This window comes from Pleurodeles waltl, chromosome 11 (genome assembly GCF_031143425.1).
Source record: "Pleurodeles waltl isolate 20211129_DDA chromosome 11, aPleWal1.hap1.20221129, whole genome shotgun sequence".
In the NCBI taxonomy this organism is placed as follows: Eukaryota; Metazoa; Chordata; class Amphibia; order Caudata; family Salamandridae; genus Pleurodeles; species Pleurodeles waltl.
The window spans coordinates 582,985,514-583,003,049 of NC_090450.1; the positions used below are offsets into that span (position 1 = coordinate 582,985,514).

General features: G+C 45.8%; 1 protein-coding gene across 6 annotated transcripts in view; it reads right to left on the reverse strand.

Moving 5' to 3' along the window:
* ANK1 (ankyrin 1) overlaps positions 1 to 17,536 on the reverse strand; it is an 869,955-nt gene that overhangs the window by 66,851 nt on the left and 785,568 nt on the right. For 4 of the 6 annotated variants that reach the window (XM_069214083.1, XM_069214082.1, XM_069214081.1 and 1 more), the window contains 2 exons: positions 15,477 to 15,656; positions 14,163 to 14,279 (listed from right to left, as the gene is read on the reverse strand). In XM_069214083.1, coding sequence (XP_069070184.1) covers positions 14,181 to 14,279; positions 15,477 to 15,656 — 279 coding nt within the window. In that variant the 3' untranslated portion in view covers positions 14,163 to 14,180. The remainder of the gene's footprint in view (positions 1 to 14,162; positions 14,280 to 15,476; positions 15,657 to 17,536) is intronic. The other 2 variants (XM_069214086.1, XM_069214084.1) reach the window with 1 other exon arrangement.

Below are 17,536 nucleotides of genomic sequence, written 5' to 3' on the forward strand. Positions count from 1 at the left end.
CCAGGGATTCATAAGCAGATACAGTAGCAGTTTTAATCCCTCTTGATTGTAATTGTGGATTTTTTCCCATTGCCAGCTGCTCCAAATGTCAATAACAGTGACTGGGAAGCTTTAAGGGATTCTGTTCCTTTACGACAGACCTATATAGTTTCTTTAATATCCATTTTGTGAAAGACCCTCATTCTGAGGATCAGTGTAAAAAAGCTGGCACAGCTGCCTCTTGTTCTAAATGGAAATGTGAATTAACCTTGGGAATGAAAGAGAGCTGGACCAGTTCTGAAGGTTCTTCTGTCTGGAAATAGTCTTAATTAGGGCTTGTCAGTAATTAATGACTACATTTCTCCTTATTCACTAGCTGATTTTATCACTACAGAAAACAACTACAAACACCAAAAAAGGTAATTTAACAATGTGCAGTATCTAGAGGTTCAAATGGATGAACCTTTAGGGCATGTAAAACTACAAGCAAATCCTAATATGGCAATGGGTTATGAGTTTCAGGCAGACCTGAATTAAAACTCTTCAGTAGTCTAGAAGCCAGTTCTTCAGTAAAGGCTGAAGGACTTACTTGTGTGTTGCCTCAGTGATTTATTGGCTGCTCACTGAGCTTTTAATGGCAATACAAAAAGATCCTTCAAGAATCCATTCCTCAGGAATACCGGAATATGGCACAGTTCACATGATGCTGGCTGCAAACCACTGTTATTGCACAAGGGAGAGGAATTCCTCTAGTGTCCTGAATAATATGCCCTAATTGTAGGAAGGGTATTTCCCTGAATATCTGCAGCCCCTCCACTCAACCACTGAGATTTACAAAGGCTAGCCTCTAAATTTCTATGCTGTTAGCCTGAGATGCAGATTGAAGTAGTAAATTAACTTCATCCACCTTAAAGTACTGAGGAGAGAGAGTGCTCTTAGAACTAACAGATGTGTCTCTACCCATATCCAGATTTCTTGTGCCTTCTGGGCTAGGTGTGCGTTTTGTGCCCCCACTTGCTGGTTTATGAAAAGTTTGGCAGCTTGACTATCTGGATTAACTCAGTCTTGCCCAGGGTCAAAGGGGAACATTCCTTTAAGGTGAGGAGGACTGCAGACAGCTGTTGCCTGTTCGATGAGAACCACTGTTCCTTTGGGGCCACTTGCCCTAGACTTTTGAGTTTCCCGTACGTCCCCAACCTACTGCATTGGCATCTGTAGTTATTACTGTTGCATTCTGGGACTCTACAGGAACACCTTTCTTCAAACGATCCTTGATTAAACACAAGGCCAACTCTCCCCTCTAGTCTCCTGACAGAGGAATCAAGGGTGTCATTTCTTTGAAGACTGGAACCCAGAATTTTAACCAATGCTGTGCTAATGGCTTTAGGTGCAGTCTGGCCCATGGGATTAATGCTATCACTGCAAGATGTAACCTTGGACTCAAAGAAGCTGCTCCTCCAAGGCACATCACTTTCTCAGTAGTGATTGGAGCTGATGCTGCAGAGTGATCATCCTCTCTTTTGGAAGGAAGACCTTCTTGAGATCTGTTCAGAAACAAGCCCTATGAACGCATGGTTCTGCACCGGCTGAAACCAGGACTTTTTCTTGTTAAGAAGAAATCCAAACTCTTGAAGTCCTTTGCACACCCTGGTTGTTTGGCCTTGCGCCATCAGCACAAATTAGCTAGTCATACTGCAGTGCTTCATCTGAGCTGGTAGTTTCAGGTCAGGCCCACTGGCACTTATTTTTGTGGACTAGCACTTATTTTTCATCTTCACACTTGGACCCAGAGTAAGAGAAAAACACAAAAGGGTGAAATAAGGAGGAACAGAAATGTGGAAAAATAGTGAGAAAGAATGAAAGCAGGGATGAAAAAGAACCAGCAAGAGTAAAACAAAGAGGAAGAAAGTATCTGGTTGTGGATTAAAGAGGCTAATGAAATCAACACTGTGCATCATAGGTATTCAGCATCTAGACCTTCAAAGCTGCTGACCACAGCATTCTGAACAAAACTTTGGGCACCTTGCCTTATTATTTTACAAATTAAGCACTTCACCCAAGCAAGGAAATATCTGAAAATCCTGTAACTGGAGATAATTAAAAATTGGTTCTAATCACTTTGTCAAGGCTCTTGAAGCTGCTGATAAGCCAAATGGAAGAACTGTAAATTGGAAGTGATCTTCCTTTAGAGCAAACCAGATATACGTCTGGCATGTGGGCTGAATAGTTATAAGTAAATAGTTGTCTTGTAGGTCATGTGTAGTTAGAAAATTCCCTGGTGAGATTAAAGGTATTACTGACTACAGAGACACCATCATGAAAGTTCTTGAGCATAACTATCTACTCACTCCTTTCAGATCTATTGTGGACCGTGCTTCTTCTATTGTTTTTTCACTGGAAAAGTATTGAGTATATACCTTTTTATCTTTAGAAGACAAAAACAGTGGCTGTGTGATAAATTGGTGCGCACTTCCACAATGTGAGCTGAATAGTCAAACGCGATGCATATTTGAGAATGTCCACAATTTTGATCAAAAGAGTGCCACAGTGGTTATACACCCAGCCACAAGGTGTAAATTCTGAGAAGTTGCTTAAAGTCCACCAATAAACCACAGCACATCACAACTTCAATTTATTTTTCTGGGTTTATTGTTCCATAGTATATTAGTGAATGTCCAAAAATTTAATGTTCATATCTATTCCTATATATTCAAAACGTAGAACAACAACAAAGGCTGAAGTAATTAGAGATAGTCCACAGATGTAGCTGTTCAATACACTCCGACAGCCAACCCGTGTTTCGTCAACAACTTGACTTTTTCAAGGCTAAAAATGCAATTTGAAAGAAAGAAATCCTTATCAAGTTAATTTTCACAAATGCATCTTTGTAACTAGTTATTAGCACCGGAACCTTCAAACTCGGCTCCACTTATTTTCCCACGCAGTTGTATTTCAACACAGCGTCTCTACTAATATGTTACTGTGGCTGACCCAAGGCCAACGTTGTGCTTCACCCACAAAATATAGTATAATATTGGCAAGCATATGACCATTTTGAGCATGTTCGCACGCTTCTGTACACTTTTTATAATTCCCTGTTTTTGCACATATTGTTATTTCAGCCATTCGCAAGGACGAAACACGACCGTTTTTTCTTCAGCCACTACTTATGATTTGGTCCCCTAGCATTTACACATATTTATATTTGTATTTAATTTTAGATTTTCAGACTTACTATGGTCTGAGTCAAATACATTGGACCACATACTTACCAAGGACTTCACAACTCATTAAGATCTTCTTTGGAGCTAATTTATGCACGATCAACGTTTTATGTACACGCTGAGTATGCAACAGCATCTTAAGGACAGGAACCACTACACACTCTAGCAACATACTCTTTACGGTATTATCTCGACTTATTCATTTTCCTCATAAGGGGTTGCCCCTTCTCATTTTTTTCTTTATACTATTTCTGGCTTGTAATAAGTGGGACATATACTTGTCACAGAACCTCACCGTGGGTACTTTTTTGTCACTTTCCTCCAGTTTAAAGTTTCTGTCATGCTGCTTTGGTGTTTCTGATGGATACAACTACCTGTGGATTCCTCACCTAATGAATACTCCCATGGCGCCAGCATTCGACGGAAATCTTCTTACTAGTCTCTGCACGTCGACGAGGACGTCACTCTAGCCCACGCGACGCCGTCTGACGTCATACAGGCAATAAGAGGTCCTCGACGACGTGCGGACGTCAGTTCCCTTTTTTCCGTGCATTCGAAACGGTTATCTTCGAGGGAGCAACTGTTACTTTTGTGGTTACAGTGTATTTTTGCTGCGTAGTCTTTCGCTGTGGTAATAATGTCGCAGAGAAAGTCTGGATTCAAGCCTTGTCGTGAGTGTGGAGGCAAGATGTCGGTGACGGATCCTCATTCCGATTGCCTTTGGTGTTTGAGCTCCGACCACGACGTCTCGACTTGTGATTCATGCCAGCACATGAATCCAAAGGCCCTCAAGGAACATGAGGCGAAGCTGTTTATGGCGAAATCGAAGGAGAAGCATCACAAGAAGTCTTCTTCTCCAAGACATCGGCGTCATCGAGACTCCCGGCGCCGTAGAGAATCTCGGCGTCATTCGAAGGAGACTCGTTCCAGGTCTTCGGATCGGCGCCGAAGGACATGGGAGATCAGTCCCACGGTTACGCCGCATCCTTCGACGCCGTTGCCCTCTCCGGCGTCTCCAACTTCACCTGGACAGGCGTCGGTGATTGAGGTATTGGAGCCTCAGGTGTTTTCTCCGGCGTTGCAGACGTCGAGGCCGGCGTCGGGGTCGCCTCCGAGACAGGCACCCCAGTATCCGGCTTTTCCCACCCCTGGAGCCGATAGTTCCGCATTCTTGAATGCGATGTATGCCATCTTCCAACAGATGGCTCCAGGGGGTGCTCCGGCTGGGCCTTTGGCCTTTTCATTGGGTGATCCTGCGCCTCTTCGGCCGGCACCCTTTATGCCCTTTCTCCCTTTTGGGAACGTGGGCTCGGCGCCAGTGTCGGCGCCGGTGGCCGCTCCGGTGGCTTCAGAAGGATTGGCCCCGGGGATTTCCATCCCGTCGACGTCGGGATTTCGGCCTGTGACTCCGGTGGGTCCATCTGCTTCAACTGCTCTTTCGTCGGCGCCGGTGGCTTCTGAAGATCGGCGCCGATCTTCGACTTCGGCGGAGGCATTGTCGACTCCGCGTATTGAACAACGACTTCATTCGAGGAGACGTGCTCTCCGTGTATTAGAGGAGCAGGAGTACCAACGAGCCCTGGAGGAAGGAGAGCTAGAGGACTCGGGTGATGGGCTGCGTGGTCTGGAGTCGGCCAGTGGGCTGGACACTTCCCCTGAGTGGGATCTTTCGTCCCCGGGAGAATACACTGAGGAGGCTGCTTCCTTTCATGCAGTGGTACGGAAGGCAGCTAGTTTTTTTGGACCTGCCTTTGCCGGTGGTGGAGGCTAAACAAAACCTTCTAACAGAGGTGCTACATCCGGCCTCAGCTGCGGCGGAGCCTCTTTTGCCATTTAATGACGCTCTGCTGGATCCGGTGTTAGAGGTGTGGAAGAGGCCGGCATCTTCCCCAGCAGTTCACAGAGCCGTGGCCAGGAGGTATCGGGCGGCTCCGACTGACCCTGGTTTTCTGTCTAGGCACCCTACGCCGGAGAGCTTGGTGGTGCAGGCCTCCTGTTCATCTAAGTCAGCGCCTGGTTCTTTCCCGACGGTGCCTGGGGACAGAGATTCAAAGAAACTAGAGGCGCAGTCCAAGAAGATTTTTTCGTCCTGCAGTCTGGCGTTGAAGGCCACCAACGCAACCTGTATCCTGGGGAGGTATATTCATGCTCTGATGGATGACATTTCCTCATCATTTACAGAGCTTCCCCAGGGTCTTTTGGATGTTGTTTCAAATGCCCAGGCTGCTGCGACCCAGATTATCCAGACGGGACTGGATACGACCGACTCGGTAGCCAGAGCAATGGGCACAACTGTGGTGGCAAGGAGACAGGCCTGGCTCCGTAACTCGGGCTTTTCTGCGGATGTACAGTCCACATTGTTGGATCTCCCGTTTGATGGGGACAAACTGTTTGGAGCCAAGGCTGATTCGGCCTTGGAACGTTTTAAGGAGAGCAGGGCCACGGCTAAGTCGTTAGGGCTCCAAGCTCCTTCTTCCACGGCCTCTTCCAGATTTTTCAGGAGGTTTCGTGGATTTGGGCGTGGCTCTTCCTCCTCTTCCTTTCGGGGAAGATATCAGCAACCTGCCTCTTCCCATCCCTATAGATCTTTTAGGGGGAGAGGTAGGGTCCGCACCAGAGGAGCCTCTCAGCAGCACTCTGCCTCTTCCTCATCCTCTGGCGGGGTGCAGCAGGGGAAGCAGCCTTAGGCTTCCACCATTTCCCACTCACTCCTCTCCTGTAGGGGGAAGATTACAGCATTTTCTCACCAAATGGAAGACTGTTACAACGGACACTTGGGTTCTCAGTATTGTGGGAAAAGGCTACACCCTTCCCTTTAGGGAGTTCCCGCCCCTCATCCCGCCCCGCCCTTCTTATTGTTCAGAAGAACACCTCCTGTTGCTAGAACAGGAGGTACAAGCCCTCCTTTCAAAGGGCGCGGTGGAGTTGGTCCCAGAGCAGGAAAGGGGTCGAGGATGTTACTCAAGGTATTTCCTGATTCCCAAGAAGGATGGTCGTTTGAGACCAATCCTGGACCTGAGGATCTTGAATTGGTTCCTCAAGCAGGAAAAGTTCAAGATGCTGACCCTAGCACAGGTGCTTTTGGCGTTGAACAAGGAAGACTGGATGGTGTCTGTCGACTTGCAGGATGCTTACTTTCATATCCCGATACTCAAGTCACACAGGAAGTATCTCCGGTTTGTGGTGGGATCGCAGCACTATCAGTTTGCGGTCCTTCCGTTTGGTCTTACTTCAGCACCTCGAGTCTTCACGAAGGTGATGTCGGTGGTTGCGGCAGAACTCAGAAGGAAGGGGATAGCAGTATTCCCTTATTTGGACGACTGGTTGATCAAAGCCAAGTCCCCGGAGCTTGTGTGGCATCATCTACAGTCAACAACCCAGTTGTTGTTCGACCTGGGTTTTTCGATGAACGAGCCCAAATCTCACCTAGAGCCCTCTCAGCGGCTCCTGTTCATAGGGGCAGTACTGGATACAACATTGGGTCGGGCCTTTCCTCCGCCTCAGCGGATTCAAGATATTCAGGATTTGGTTCCAATGTTTCGAAATGGAGCGGTAGTTCCAGTCCTCAAGGTCCTTCGTCTGCTCGGTCTGTTTGCCTCCTGCATTCTGTTGGTCACGCATGCTCGCTGGCACATGAGGGCTCTTCAGTGGTGCCTCCGAAGGCAGTGGTCTCAACACAAAGGGGATCTAGAGGGTACTGTCAAGATCTCCAGAGATGCTGCTGTGGATTTGAAGTGGTGGATTGCAAGCAACAATCTTTCACAAGGAAAGCCGTTCCAGCAGTCGTCACCAGTGGCCACAGTCATAACGGATGCTTCCACTCTAGGGTGGGGAGCTCATCTGGGGGATCTGGTGATCAAAGGTCTTTGGTCTCCAGAGGAACAGATGTTTCACATCAATCTGTTAGAGTTACGGGCTGTACGTCTGGCTCTCAAGGCCTTCCTCCCTTCCCTTCGTGCTCAGTCGGTACAGGTCCTAACAGACAATACTACCACGATGTGGTACATAAACAAGCAGGGAGGAGTGGGGTCGTACCTTCTCTGCAGAGAAGCTCTTCGACTATGGTCCTGGGCAAAGGACCATCAGATTTGCTTGATAGCAAACCATCTGGCCGGAGTCTTAAACGTGCGTGCGGACAGTCTCAGTCGCCAATTCTCGGCAGACCACGAGTGGCGTCTCCATCCAGATCAAGTCCGTTTAATCTTCCAGAGGTGGGGGTTTCCTCGGGTAGATCTGTTTGCCACTCGAGAGAACGCGCATTGTCCGTTATTCTGCAGCCTCCAGTATCCGATGCAGGGAGCGTTGGGGGACGCGTTTCAAATAACCTGGTGCGGCCAGTTGCTTTACGCGTTTCCTCCCATACCCTTGATTCCTCGAGTATTGAGGAAGATTCGCCAGGACCGGGCTCTAGTCATCCTAATAGCTCCGGATTGGCCAAGGAGGGTATGGTACTCCGACCTTCTCCAACTCTCAATGTGCCCTCCGCTCCGTCTCCCTTTCAGGGCAGACCTCCTCTCGCAGTCGCAGGGGCAGGTTCTACACCCCAACCTCCAGAGTCTGCACCTACATGCCTGGAGATTGAACGGGGCAACCTGAGTTCCTTCTCTCTCCCGCCTGAGGTAGTGGATGTTATATTAGCGGCCAGGCGACACTCCACTAAATCTATCTACGCTAATAGATGGTCTAAATTTGTTGCGTGGTGTGGAGAGAGGCAGATTGATCCTTTGCATGCTCATCTATCGGACGTTTTGTCTTTTGCTCTGTCTCTAGCGCAGAAAGGTTGTGCAGTGGCTACCATTAAGGGTTATTTATCGGCCTTGTCAGCCTTCATATGTCTTCCAGACCAACCATCTTTATTTAAATCCCCTATTGTTATCAGATTCTTGAAAGGTCTTCTAAATAAATATCCTCCAAAGCCATTCGTTATGCCGCAATGGGATTTGTCCTTGGTCCTGACTTTCCTTATGGGGTCCCCTTTTGAACCTATGCATTCTTGCCCCTTAAGGTATTTGGTTTTAAAAACAGTCTTCCTGATAGCTATAACATCAGCAAGGAGAGTGAGGGAGTTGCAGGCCTTATCAGTAAAGCCCCCTTATACAACTTTTTATGGGGATAAGGTGGTGTTGAGGACCAAGGCTGCTTTCCTCCCGAAGGTTGTTTCACCCTTCCATTTGGCTCAGGCAATTACTTTGTCCACGTTCTATCCTCCGCCTCATCCTTCCAAAGAGGAAGAAAGACTGCACCGTCTGGACCCAAAAGGGCGTTGAGCTTCTTTATTGATAGAACAAAGGATTTCAGGCTGGAGGATCAGCTGTTTATTGGATACGTGGGCAAGAGGAGAGGAAAGGCAGTCCACAAGAGAACACTATCCAGGTGGGTTGTTCTTTGCATTAAAATCTGTTACTCTTTGGCAAAGAAGGATCCTCCTGAGGGCATTAGAGCTCATTCCACCAGAGCTAAGTCGGCCACGTCGGCCTTGGCCAGAGGTGTTCCTGTGGTCGACATCTGCAAGGCCGCAACTTGGTCGTCCCTTCACACTTTTGCAAAACATTACTGTTTGGATTCTGAGGTTAGAAGGGACGGCCATTTTGCACGGTCAGTGCTGCAGGATTTCTTGGTTTGACCATTTAGGCACCCACCGCCGGGCGTGGTACTGCTTTGGGACTCTATTCATTAGGTGAGGAATCCACAGGTAGTTGTATCCATCAGAAGAACGAGTTACTTACCTTCGGTAACGACTTTTCTGGTGGATACATTAGCTACCTGTGGATTCCTCACGGTCCCACCCGCCTCCCCGTTGCCTTTCTGGTCTTACCAAGTAATCCTTGAGTACGCTCCTCTTGGTCTTTGAGGGTGCAATAGATGTTGTATATATTATATTTATATATATGTATATATGTATATATCTTTGTGTATATACTTGATGTGTAGATATATATTTTAAAAAGAGAGAGTTATATATATATATAAAAGATTTACAGTTATTCATGCAATGTTGTGTATTTTTACAATGTAATGGGATGTTGCCTTGCTCTTTCATTGCATTGCCTGGTTGTTCTCATGCACGTAAAAAATGATTGGTACTGACGTCCGCACGTCGTTGAGGACCTCTTATTGCCTGTATGACGTCAGACGGCGTCGCGTGGGCTAGAGTGACGTCCTCGTCGACGTGCAGAGACTAGTAAGAAGATTTCCGTCGAATGCTGGCGCCATGGAAGTATTCATTAGGTGAGGAATCCACAGGTAGCTAATGTATCCACCAGAAAAGTTGTTACCGAAGGTAAGTAACTCGTTCTTCTAGTTGGTTGTTTTGGACTTGGCATGAGACTTTGCTACTCTGGTAATTTCTGATCACACGGCCTCTTATAACTATTAGGAGTGCCCCACTATCTTATATGGGTTTGTTATTGGTAGTAGGTGTTGATTAGCATGCACTGACCCTCTACAATAGAATGTGAGACATTTATGAAAAGTAACTTGATAAGGATTTCTTTCTTTCAAATTGCATTTGCAGCCTTGAAAAAGTCAAGTTGTTGACGAAACACGTGTTGGCTGTCGTAGTGTATTGAACAGCTATATCTGTGACTGTGGACTATCTCTAATTACTTCAGCCTTTGCTGGTGTTCTACGTTTTGAATATATAAGAATAGATATGAACATTCAATGTTTGGACATTCACTAATATACTATGGAACAATAAACCCGGAAAAAAAATGTGAAGTTGTGATGTGCCCTGGTTTATTCGTGGACCTTTTTATCTTTGGTCTAAGGGAACCAAGATTACTACATTCTTCTGTTTCAGAATTTGTATTCCCTGAATCAATGTCTCTCTTTTGGATATATCCTTTGGTAGCAGAGATGGACAAAACCAAGTTTGTAGAGGTGTTTATTTGAACTCCATTACATATCCCTCTGACACTACTCCTACTGCCCATTGATCCTGGGGCTTCTTCCAAAGCTCTGCAAACCATAATAGATGATCTCTTACCAAAACAGAGTATTCTGGGGCATAGTTATGCCTTGTGTGGTTCATATTGCGGGGAAAATATTGAAGGGCCTGTCTTTTCTGCTGGAACGACCCCCCTGACCACCGGTCCATGTATGAGGAAGGCCTCTAGAACAGTTGGCCTCGTGAAAATAAGAAAGATCTTGATTTCTGGGGTTGTTGCTTAAAAGGCTGCAACAATTTATTTTTCTTAGCCAACATATTGACCAAGACTTCTAACTCTGGGCCATATAACTTCTGTCCATTGAAAGGGATGTGTACAGCTTCCAGGGTCTATGTTCTTACCCAGTGGTTTCTCCTTCCAGATTTAATTGCATTTGATGGGGAAGCTAACGCATCCAAATGTTCAAAAGTAATATCTGGAAGGAATCACATTGTCAGCTCCATGGTGGTAAGAAAGTATGTGCACTCTTTATCTCTTTGGAAACCCTGAAATAAAGTCAGATTTTTTAGTTGCATTGACAACATGAGTACCTGCTCTGAAAGTAAAGTTGGTTGCAGAATATCCCCTCTTTGGAGTTCCCTCTTTGTTCTTATCAATTGACTCAAATGGAAGGGAGTTGTTAGTAGTGATGACATACTAGTAACAAAGTAGTTAATCTTTACCAACTTGCGGAATTGTGTTCTGACGTTTTCCAATTTATATCTTTTTCCAAGGAATCTGGGAAATTATATCTTACCCATTTAATTCCAAGCTTCAAGAAGGATATCCTTTGCTGCATCAAGTAATTGCAAAATAAAGCAATTGGTTGTTGCAAAGGATAGGAGCAGGTCATTAGGGCACATCCATTGTTCTGGAACCTGAAACTCCAATCTTTTTCTTATATGGGTTATTACTACAGCCAGCTGGGCACCTTGCACCAGTTTGCCCCGTGTTGATCTGCAACATTAACTTTCACATTGGGCTGATCTGCCTCAGCATTCTTTGACTGCTTTTGTAGAGGTGAACATACAGCCTTGGCAATTATTTGCTGCAAATCGTCAGGCGACAAGGTTATTAGCTCCTCCCTCTTTTACCTGCAATCCTCCATTATGGCAGCAAATCACAAATAAAGCATGCTGAGCAAGACTTTAACTATTACTGCAAACCTTCCAATGTCATGAATTGATTAATTAATTAAATAAAAGCACATGTTGGGCAGGAATTAATTTATAAAACGGTGGATTGAAACCCATTGCACATTTTAAATCAACTTAGCATGGTCTCTGAATTGTATGTGTGCCAGTTGTACTGCCTCGCTCGCTGCCAGAACATCAAAGTGGGATGCTGGCACAGCAGTGCTGTGTGTTCAGTCCATGCTGGCAGGACTGAGATTTAAATTTTAAAATAAATCACGATTTTCTGAACTTTGAAGTGGACATAGATGCCTAATCAGCCTGCCGTTTTTGGAATAGTAATAAACAGATCTAACTCCAAACAGGAATTATTTTGGCTAGGAGGTAGGGACCTGATTACGACCTCGGCGGATTGGATACTCCGTCAAACGTGACGGATATCTCGTCTGCTGTATTACAAGTTCCATTATTTCCTATGGAACTTGTAAAACGGTGGGCGGGCTATCCGTCACTTTTGACGGAGTATCCCATCCGCCGAGGTCGTAATCAGGTCCTTAGTCTTTATGTTACTTTCCCTACCTCCTAGCCAAAATAATTCCTACTGTTTGTAGTTAGATCTGTTTATTACTATTTCTAAAACGGCAGGCTGATTAGGCATCACAATAAGGCCCTAAATAGTATTCCATTTTACTGCCTATCTCTGGGGTGGGAAACACTTCAAGCTGCAAGGACTTGCAAGGACTGTGACAGGGAAGGAGGGACGTGAGGTAACATAATTACAGTTGGCACATATATGACCATCACTATACACTGAGGTCAAGATTGCATGAGAATTGAGCGTGAATACCTTTATGACCCATCAACAAGCACTGTAAGAAACTTGCATTGCTTTCAGTTTAAATTCCTGAGTCAGTTGTACCTAGTAGGAAACTCACATCCACACCCTGACTCACCTAGACACATAGGAACTCACTTAGACACATAGAGGCAAGTCAGTTCTCAGTATGTGCTACACTATTACATGAACAGTTAAACTACAGATACACATTTATGAAAAGAAAAGATTCTTAGGGAATAAGGTCTTATTTACTATGCAGCACAAAATAAAACGTGAAATGTAAATAGAGACTGCATCACTGACTCAGATTACCCTACCACTCATTGTCAAGAAATAGATCGGAGTATTTGTATGTAAAATTAAGGACACGTATATAGGCCCGGTAGGTACCTGTTAATGTAAGTGTTTTTGTTATGACTGTTGGTAGCGAGCACTTTCAAGACCCGCCTCATTTTAAATCTCAGGCCAAGTGCTGAGTTAAGGTTCTCTTCCACTGTAATAATGAGCACCGTGACCTTAGTTTTTAAAAAATGATAACTTAACATTTTTTTATCTACACATTTTGAAGATATATTTATTTATATTGAGTAAAGATGAAGATTCAATGTTGTGGCAGACACTCTTTTTAAGAAAATACATCACAAGAGACAGAAAAGTAGCCTGAACAAAACCTTGTCAGTTATATATTTCTTCATACTGAATTTCTGCGGGTTTCTCTGTGTAAAAAATGGCGACAGTGTGAATTAATCTCAAACCCCTCAGTTGTAAAGCAGCTGCTCCACTGTTGGGTCACATACGACCCTGGCGGCTGGCTGAACATTGGTGGTAACACCGCCAACAGGCTGGCGGTGTTCCGCTAGTGTATTATGATCATGGCGCATTAGCCACGGCCATACCGCCGGCCCCTCCACTATACTGCCAGGCTTCCGCCATGCGGTCATAATCCCAAACCGCCAGCCTGTCCATGGCGGTAAACACCGCCATGGAAGGGCTGGCGGTAAGGTGGACTCGGGGTGCCCCCGGGGGCCCCTGCACTGCCCATGCGCTTGGCCCCCAGGCATAGCCCCATCGTGCATTTCACTGCCCGCACGACGGATGCTGCTGCACCCGCTGCACATCGTCATTGCTGCCGGCTCTATTATGAGCCGGCTGCAATGTTGATGTGACTTTTCCGCTGGGCCAGCGGACGGAAATGCTGTTTCCGTCCGCTGGCCCAGCGGAAATGTCAAAATAGGGTGCCACCAATATCGCCATCACTAGGGGTATTGTGGCGCCCGCGGCTTCGGCGGTCTTTTTTCAAGACCGCCGAAGTCGTAATGAGGGCCATTGTGATTCTGGATTGTGTCTTGAAACTCTGGATTTGGAAGCAGGGGTTTTCAGATCAGGATTCCCTTATCTGGTTGCTTGGATATTTAAACATTCCAAATTACAGTTCAATATAAAGGGTAATTTTGCATTCCACCTTAATTGTGCACCAGTATTTATGTATTAGTTGTAAAATGAGCTGCTATGTACACGTCATCAAGTTGTACTAAATCACATTGATATTGGACATGACTCGTACACATGAAATGAATGAAAACTTCTGAGGGGGCATAAAAAACAGTTGCATTACTATGCAGCACTGTTCCTATATTCGATATCTTCTCTCCAGTGTCTACATGTATCTTGCCTTCTACAGCTCCCTACTCACCCTATTCCAATGGCACCCTCTTTCTAATCCAATTCATCAAGAAGGACAGGTTACCAATTTATTTTAATGGTTCCTAAGTTGCGTTATGCTACAGTGTAAACACAATAAATCATAAACAATCATAGCCAAAGGGAGGGCGAAGCAAGTACTACTCATTCAGTGACACCTGCTAGCTAGGACAGGAAATGCTGGGGTATGTGGGAAGGGAGGGACATTTACTACCCTGAAAGTGCCATTGGTTGAACTGGATTTGGACCACATGTAGAATTCAGACATGGCGATGCAGCTAACACAAAAGAAGGAGGGTTATCCATGAACTTAGTATGCAGAATTAAGAGAAGGCAGGAAGTAGAAAGATGGTGTTACCTCCGGAGAGGGAGGGGTTCACTGCTGCGCACTTCTTAGGCTGGCTAGCTTCACTATTTGTGCCCCCTTTCGGCCATCCAGGAGTTCGGACCTCAGGACACCAAGCCCGTCCTCCACCTGCGGGCATCGAGGCCCAGGCGATGAGAAGCAAGGTGAGCCACATACACAGATGAAAAGAAAGAGACAGACAAAGAGGGGCGAGAAAAGAGGAAATGAAGAATCAGCCGGGACAGCTTAGATGCTGAGTTGACATGGGGGAATTGGGGAGGGTGCAGCAAGGAGACTGCTCAAATCCACCTCCCAAAGACTATCAAAGGAAGTAACATAAAAATGCAGAAGGCAGAACAAACAATGAAACCCCGGTCACTTTCCATCTACCACAAATAAATTATTCAACAAGCCCTCTGCAAATTGTTTCCTTACAGTGTAGCCTATGTTATTGGTCCTAAAATGGAGAATAACGTCTTCATGCACCCCTATGTTCAGATCACGTGACCTTCTGCATGTTCAGTGTAGTGTGCACTTTTATTTTCTTGGCTAATTATGATAGTTGCTTGTGGAGGTGTATTCCTTGGTACCCATGGACTGTTAGTGGGAACCCCCTGTGGTCCTGTCTCTCTTGGCACTGGCAAGCTGCCATATACAGTGTATGTTGAAACAATCATACTAGTTGCTGATTGCAGAATTTCTACACTTGGTTTTGTCTAGGCTTGTTCCATTACAGAACGGAAGGCTTCTGTATGATTTTGGTGTTGACCTTCTCTGGGGCGGCTTAGCTTTAAGCCTACATTTGGTCTACATGCACAAAAAGTACATTGTGTAGCATAATGTGATGCTCCTGGGCTCTATTAGCATGTACTGTGCATTTGTTTAGGTTCATTGGTGCCCCATGGCAATTATCATGAGGAGTGTCTATTGTGGCAAACTTTACTACCCTTAAGATGTATAAGTCATTGCCACACAAATGTGGCATGCTTTTGGTCACAGGTAACTTAATTTGTCACTTGATGACCCAGTGCTGCATTAATATGGACTGTCCAAAAAGATGATTATTTTCACAACCTTGGTGTCTGGCTTGCCAGTGGTTTGAACTGCACTAGTACCCAGCTGTTTTTTATTATCATGGGTCGTGCATGATAGGGCATACACCGGCACCCCACTTCGGCTGTAGTAGTATAAGTTGCATATTGTTCAGCTGACAGTGATGCCACTCTCAGCAGTATTAACATTAACTTCGTATAGTACATACATTGATTGAGTATGGCACAGCATATACTCATACCACCCTAGGCTGTAATAACAAACCTCACCTACCTTGTTACCCCCTGGGCTGTCCCGCTGTAGTACAGCGTACTTCATGAATTGCTCAGCTTCAGCCTCCAGCTCGAATGGCTCCTGCATGGCGCCCTCAATGATCACCTCTTCATTCTCTTGCAAGTCATCGTCATCTTCATTTCCAGAGGGTGAAATTCGGCGCACAACCTTGCGGATTATCTGGGGTCAAATGGTGGAAAATAGAGATACGATCACTGAATGGTAACCAGAACATGGAAGACAATTCCTTTTCCTGCACTATGAGCAGAGGTTGAGAAATCCAGTGCTAAGATAGGAAAGCAACCAAGGAGAAAGGCATATATTGCACAGCCTCTGGCTTCAGGGCTGTTTGTGCAGTGACTCCCTTGGAAAGGAGCACTAATGGGTAGCACAACACCCATCACTGTACTGTATTGTAATTACATTTTTCTGAAAGAGACTTCTAAAAGCACATTCCTCACCATGTGAATTTCCAAAGGTGCCAGACTAGATCCAGAGATTTTGATAGCAGTTCCCTTGCACGTCGTTAGAAGGCGTTGTGTGGCTCAGCATCTGTCCCGTACCACCCCGCATGTGACATCACGCCCACTATATTGGTGCCATCCCCATGCGCTGAAGTCAGTTCCTATCTTTCTGTGCCTTTTCAGGCCTCTCTGGAGCTCCTTAGAAACCTGTCTGACTGAAATAATTTTTTTCCTTCAAAATATATGCAGTGTACAAGGACCATGTCCTCTCATAAAACACAGGGTTTAGGCCTTGGAAGAACTGCAACCGTCCGATGTTGGTAAAAGACCCCATAATGTCTGTCTCTGGTGTCTTGGTTCCGGGCATGAATAGGCGTTGCAAGACTGCTGCACAAAGATGAATAAGAAGGCCATCTGCAACAGTGAAGATAAACTTGCCATTGCAGAACTTACGAGGGATTCGAAGAAGGCCCAGTGCTCACCAAGGTCGAGGGCACAGATGTGTTATCATTCCCAGAACTGATCTTGTAACCATTCATCATCAAAGACCAGGTAGGTCCAAGAAATCAAAAAAACACAAGACGTCAAAGCATGGGTTGCCACGGTCCTGCCACTCCCATCATTCAGAGTTGCGCGATGCCCAGGAACCTCCAGGCCACTGAGTCTTCCCACTTCTCAGAATCGATTCCACACCTAATCCTGATGCGCCCCTCTTTTTCCGGGCTATCAGCGATGCCTTAACAGCTTTGTGAGCTGAAACTGACCATGGACCAGTTTTTGGTACGTCACCGGATCGCTCTGGATCACCTTCAGGACCTAAGAATCTGAGTTGGCCTCCGGCCAGGTTACTGGCAGCAAATCCATCCCCAGTGCCATCTGTGCCACTCTCTTGTGCTTCAAGGCCAGCCCCGTTCCAATGACTCCAGCTCGGGTGCAACGTTCGACACCGCCTCCCGTTCTGGGACCAACTCTGCAACCCTAGGTTTCAATGCTGGCTCCCAATGTCCCGATGTCGGACACTGAGCTGATAAAACTCAGCTCTAGCCCTCACACACCTCAAGCTCACAAACAACACATCTTTACTCCTATTGTGACCCAGAAACCTCCCAACTTCATGGTGACAATAATGAGTGTGGTGATGACCTCCTTATAATGATGAAAACCTATTCCTAGATCTGCAGGATGCCAGTGGGTTAGAAACTAAATCAGGCATTGTTCTATACTCTCCTTAAACAAACTGTGGTGGCAGTCCAGAATGCCTTCTTCACAACAGTGATCAGGAAGGCAGCAGATAATGACAGATGTTTTCCCCTATTGGCTCAACCCAGGTCAAACAAGCCAAGAACTGCTACTTTCATTCAATGTAGCCCTCACTGGTATGCTGGTGGGCACCTGGTGAAAACCAAGTCTTGCCCTTGAGTTAATAGGCATGTAACAATGTGGCATAGTTCTGCCCCGTGGGGCCCAGATTATTTTGCTGCAACACTCCACCCCAGAGAGCTTGGTGTGCCAGGTGTCCATTATTCGCTTCCATTAGATGTAGATCCCAATGTTCCACGCTTTGATCTGGATCTCAGTCAGAGGAGACTGCAAAAG